Source organism: Neophocaena asiaeorientalis, unplaced genomic scaffold, assembly GCF_003031525.2.
Source record: "Neophocaena asiaeorientalis asiaeorientalis breed wild unplaced genomic scaffold, Neophocaena_asiaeorientalis_V1.1 scaffold1247, whole genome shotgun sequence".
NCBI lineage: Eukaryota > Metazoa > Chordata > Mammalia > Artiodactyla > Phocoenidae > Neophocaena > Neophocaena asiaeorientalis.
In genome coordinates, this window is record NW_020174329.1 from 463398 (window position 1) to 469022 (window position 5625).

Below are 5625 nucleotides of genomic sequence, written 5' to 3' on the forward strand. Positions count from 1 at the left end.
CGGCTCCTGGCTCCCTCCCTCCTATTCTCACTCTCTGTGATTCTGGCTCCTCTAAGTGCCTCACATGGGGGGGATCATACAGTCTTTGTCCTTCTGTGACTGGCTGACTTAGACGCCCTCAAGCTTCATCCGTGGTGTAATGTGGCAGAGTTTACGGGGCTGGGTTTTGAAGGGTGGTTAGGAGTTTGTCAGGCAGGCAGGAGGAGGGCAGGTGGAACAGGGGGCGTGGCAGGCAGTAGGGCTGGTGTGTGCCGAGGAGCGCAGCCTGCTGTACCTGCTGCACCTGTGGTCTTGCCCGTCCTGTGCTCAGGTCAAACACCTGGCCACCCTCCACTTGGCTTTCTCTCAATCCAGGATCAAAACCTTTAGCCAGTCCTATAAGCTCCCGCTTGCAAACGGATCTGGAATCTGACCGCTCTTGCCTACCTCCAACCGGGCCCATCTGGTCCAAACGGGAGCACCCCTCGGCTGAGTTTTTGCGGTAGCCCCATAACTCTCTCTGCCTCTGTCTGTGCCCCTGCCACCCCTGCTAGGCAGACTGTGGTCCACAGACCAGCAGCATCAGCATCAGAGATGCGGAATCCCAGGCCCCGCCCAAGATCTGCCTCATCAGATCTGCCCCAGCAGATCTCCGGGGACTCGTGCACACGGTACAGTCTGAGAAGCACCTCCACCGGCCATCCGCAGTGCAGCAGCCAGCCTGAGCCTAGTAAGACCTAAGTCAGGGCAACCTTCCTCTTTGCTAGAATCCTCCAGTGGCTTCCATGCCACGAAGGGTCAAAGCCAAAGTCCCCACCAGATCTGCTCCCTCACCTCTGACCTCATCTCTTGACACCCCCTCCCACCATGGCCTCACGCAGGTGGGCACACACCTGTCCCCTTGGGCTGGAACGCTGTTTCTCTGGATCACCAGGTGGCTCACTCCCTCACCCCCGCCTTCCTGGATCGTCCTGTGTAAACCTGGAGCCAACACCCCAGTCCTTCTTTCTCTGTTTTCCTGTTCTCTGTGGTTGACTAAACAGTGGTTCCCCAAAGATATCAGGTCTCTGGAACCTGTGAATGTTACCTTAGGTAGAAAAAGGGACTTTGGAGATTTGATTAAATTAAAGGAGATTCTCCTGGATAAGCTAAGTGGGCCCTAAATGCCACCACAGGTGTCCTTACAAGAGGGAGGTGGTGGGAGATATGACACTGACAGGGGACAGGGACGTGACCACAGAGGCAGAGGCTGGGGTGATGCGGCCACGAGCCGAGGACTGCAGGCAGCCCCCAGACACTGGAAGAGGCAGGAAGTACCCTCCCCTGGAGCCTCCACCGGAAGCGTGGCCCTGCTGACACCTTAATTTCAGCCCAGTGATACTGATTTTGGACATCTGGCCTCGAGAACCGTGGGGGAATAAATGTCTGGTGTTCTAAAGCACACAGCTGGTGGTAATTTGTTTTAACAGCCACAGGAAAGGAATGCACTCTCCCTCGTATGTTTAACCTTCGGAGATCGTATGTTTAACCTTCGGAGATAAGATGGGCTTATGATCTGTGATCTGTCCCCCTCTCCAGACAGAGAGCAGCCCGAGGGCAGGGACCTGGAGCTCGACGGGTGCTCAGCCGGCATGAGCTGAATGGAGGAAGGAAGAAAGACGTGAACACAATCCTAAGTACACCCAGGACAGTGCCTGGGTGACTATGGACAGAAAGAGAACTGGGGAATCTGGGAATTTTCAGATTTTCTGATTTTGGGACTGCTATGATTTGGGTGTGATTCCTCTTCCAGGTTTTTCTATGTGACTATATGCTTTTTCCCTGCAACACGGCAACTCTGACATACACACGGCTGTCTCTGCTGTTTTCCGTGCTCTCTCATCATGGTTCTGTCCCCTTGTCGGTCATCAAAACATGACTTCTAAAGACTTCTGCTCTGTGGGTGCATCCTGCATTATGTAATGGAGCTTCTATTTGGTGACTTTTCAGTTATTTCCAATGTCAAGAGTCCCAGAGGCTGGAGGCAGAAGGAACCTCAGATGACACGTGGGCCACCTCCTGTCACCCCCACCCCGGGGACAGGGAGGCCATCCTGCCCCCGCACGGTTCCCCAGAGCTGAGAGCTGGCGGTCGGCTCTGAGGCACAGAGCCCAGGTAAGATCCCTCTTCATCCCTCTCCAGGTGTGCTCAGTCTTGAGGCTCTGCTTCCACAGAATGGATAATAAAACACCTACCTCCTTGGGTTGAAAGAGGATTGAGAGCCATGATAAATGGAAAGTTTAGCTACTATTCTTGTTGAATTCTTATTGCCCAGGCTGCTGGGAACACATGCCCGAGGGGCAGTTTTCCACCTGAGCAGCTGTGTGAGGTCACAGAAAGGGCACTGAACTAGAGTTTGGAAAGCTGATTCTGTCCAGGGCAGCTCTGGTACTTGGCCACGTGATCTGAGGTTTACTAACACCGTCTGCTCCCCGTGTCCCTGCCCAGCCCACAGAAGCCTCCCTCCCTGGGACGACAACCCACAGATATTTGCAGATGCTGCTGTGACCCCATAGGACCGGGGATGGCAAGGCTTTTCTGTAAAGGGCCAGAGGGTAAATATTTTAGGCTTTGCTGATGGTCTCTGTGGCAACTACTCCACTCTGCCCTCATAGCATGAAGGCAGCCACAGACCATATGTAAACGAACTGGCGTGGCTGCCTGCCAATAAAACTTTATTTACAAAAACGGGCTGTGGAATTCATAGAGGCAGAGGGTGGATGAGAGGTTACCTGGGGCTGGGGGGTTATTGCTTAATGGGTACAGAGTTTCTGTTTGGGGTGAAGAAAAATGCTGGAAATAGACTGTGGTGATGGTTGCACAGCAAAGTTAACGTACTTCATGCCACTGAACTGTATATTTTAAAAATGGTTAACGTGGTACATTTTACGTTATGCTTATTTTAACCACAAGAGAAGTGGTTAAAATGGCAAATTTTACATTTCATGTATTTAAGAAGAAAGAAAAAACAAAAACAAAACAAAACAAAAAACCAGGCTGGGGACCAGATGTGGCCCCCAGGCCACCACTTACTCACATTTCCTCAGTCCTGTGGGGGAACGCCACTTTGCCATAGTAAACCCACCAGTTCCTTGTTTCTGTGTCTCTCTGGCATCTGGGCGTGGCATCCTGCACACAGGAGGTAACTCTAAAAACAGGACTCTGTGTCTGGATTCTGTGGCATGCCAAACGCCTTCCTTTGGACATGAAGTTTGCAAGGAATACAGTGTTCCAGGTGGGGGTCACCCAGCCGGAGCAGGGTCCCAGCCTGCGCCGCTCAGGGCTTGGGCAGCACACGTGTTTCTCTGCAGCCCAGGAGGGTCCTTGCTTCCTGTGGCGCCAACCCCGCTGGTGCAGACCTGGCAGCCAGCTAAGGGATAAAATCCAGGCATTCTTCCTCTGCACCGCGGAGAGGTGGGCCCCTCAGACTTGATGTGTTGATTGTTTGGGACACTAACTATAGGGTTTAATAGGAAAATTCCACTGGCTCTTTCACTCAATCATTTTCACCCGCCAGGATCTTTTAGAACCCCGAATCTGTCATGTATTGTATCCGCTGTCCTCCCAGCTTTGTGTCATCTCGAAACGACTTCCATCATCTTCAGACATGTCACCATGTCCCTGATGGAGCCACGGTGGAGGCCGGAGCCAGCTGTGGCTGCCACTGGATCATTAATCAATACTCTTTGGGTGTCATGGATCTGTGGGTGAAAAAGTCACCTAACTGGACGGTTACCATCCGGCCACTTCTCTGTATCTTTCCCGCAAGGACAATGCACACAGCGTAGCTAATGCCATTAGGAAATGAAGTCACATCCTCCACAGAATTCTTCCACATCGAAAGGGCGACAGGCGAATTAGACGCAACACGCTTATTTGGGGTAGACCACGTGGGCTCCGGGGCTCCAACCTTCTAGGTGCTTGGAAGCAATCTGGTGGCTGAAGGTGAAACAATTCCCTGCATCGTAAAAACTCCTGACTTTACCTGAGATAGCCCCCAGAACCTTAAAGCCAGGGCAAATAGTTCTACCACAGCTACTGTCATAAAAGAAAAAGGAACGGGAATGCAAATTAAATGCATCTAGATTTCGATGGAAGCCAAGCTTTCCCTTTGAAAAATAACGGAGCAATCACAGTTACAAGGTCTCAAGTGAACTCACTTATTCGTTTTTAAATGCAATCTTTCCAATAGGAAGTAGAGCAGACATGAAGACAACTTCTTGTGCAGAGGTTCAGAGCTCTCTGAGCAAAACCGCTGTTCCCACTTCCACGATATTCACTCCCTGCCCCGAAGTGCACACCAGCCTGGGAACACTGTCTTCTCCAGGACAGACGCTGGCTGCACTGAATCCCAGTTGTGGAGAGAGAAGCCCCAGCAAGTACATCCCATGGCAGTGCATCCCATTCACGATGGCTATGGGGCATGCGCAGTTAGGAGCCTGGTCAAACATTCAGCTACTCGGTCTTCGTTTTGCAGCAAAATTTCCAGGATCTAAATTCTAAATGACCTCAACAGATATTTATTGACGTTTCAAATTCACGAGCGCATCCTCTGTAGGAGTGGCAGAGAATTGCATCGGGCTTGATGATTTGGAAAATGTGCTCTCCCTGAATTCCTCTGGTAACCGTGGGATAGGTGTTCTGCAGGTGAGGAACCTGATTTCTGGGACTTTAAGGGACTTGCTGAAGCCCCAGTGCACCCAGCTGCTGGGTGTTGGCGCCACTACGGTGCTCACCCTTCCTGTTGTCCCCCAGGGCACCCTGGAGAAACAGTAGGAGGGGAGCCAAGGCGGCTGCCCTGAGCACCGACTACCTGGTGCATTTCGCATACTTTACCACGTGCCTGGGCATGGGCGGCCCTCCCCGGGGCCTGGGGGAACGAGGGAGCCCCATCTTACCTCGTCCGTGATCTGGCCTCCGAAGGTCACCCATGTTCCTGATAGGAGAGATACAGGCTCAGGTCAGAGAATGGCCCCGGGAAGCCCAGTTCTCCCCAGGGTGCTTGGACCTCAGGCTGCAGGGCGCAGTGGGGCAGCCACAGGCTGCCACGCCGCTCTGCGGGAGCGTGTGCTTGGCATGCGTGGACACCTGGCCTTTGGGGCATGTCTCCCTCTCTTGGAGCCAAGGAACCAAGGGGACAGTAAGTGCCCAGAGCAGGCAGCTGACTGCAGGGCTTTGACATGCTCGTTGGCGCTCAAGCCACTGCAGCTCCTATTCCAGGGACATGCCGTGGGCAGCGGGACCAGGGCTGTCTCCCTGAAGATGTGCAGGGCTGACAGCCATGCCCTCGCGTTTGCTGGGCGGTGTGTGTGTGCGTGTGCGTACGTGTGCACCGTGGAGGCGGAGAGACAGCGTGATCTGGGAACAGAGCTCATATCTGGCAAAAGAAGAAAAAGGGCAAAATCTGAGTGCCCCTCATGAGGGAATCTGTCACGTAAGGCAGGAAGATGCTGGTTCCCCGGGGGCAGGGTGCTTCCCTGATTTTCTGCTGCTGGGCAGTGGGCTGTGTGTGCAGAGGGCCCTGGTACTCCCCTCACTTCCCCTGCTAAGGCTGCATCTCTGCCCTCCTCCCTCTCGTAGGCCCCTCCCCAACAGCCTCTTGGTTAC

The 5625-nt window shown here is 53.3% G+C and overlaps 1 protein-coding gene across 1 annotated transcript in view; it reads right to left on the minus strand.

The window, feature by feature from the left end:
* The window catches only part of KCNAB2 (potassium voltage-gated channel subfamily A regulatory beta subunit 2), a 44729-nt gene that overhangs the window by 20404 nt on the left and 18700 nt on the right, over window positions 1-5625 (minus strand). Inside the window, exon 3 of the mRNA XM_024756151.1 lies at window positions 4917-4954. Coding sequence (XP_024611919.1) covers window positions 4917-4954 — 38 coding nt within the window. The remainder of the gene's footprint in view (window positions 1-4916; window positions 4955-5625) is intronic.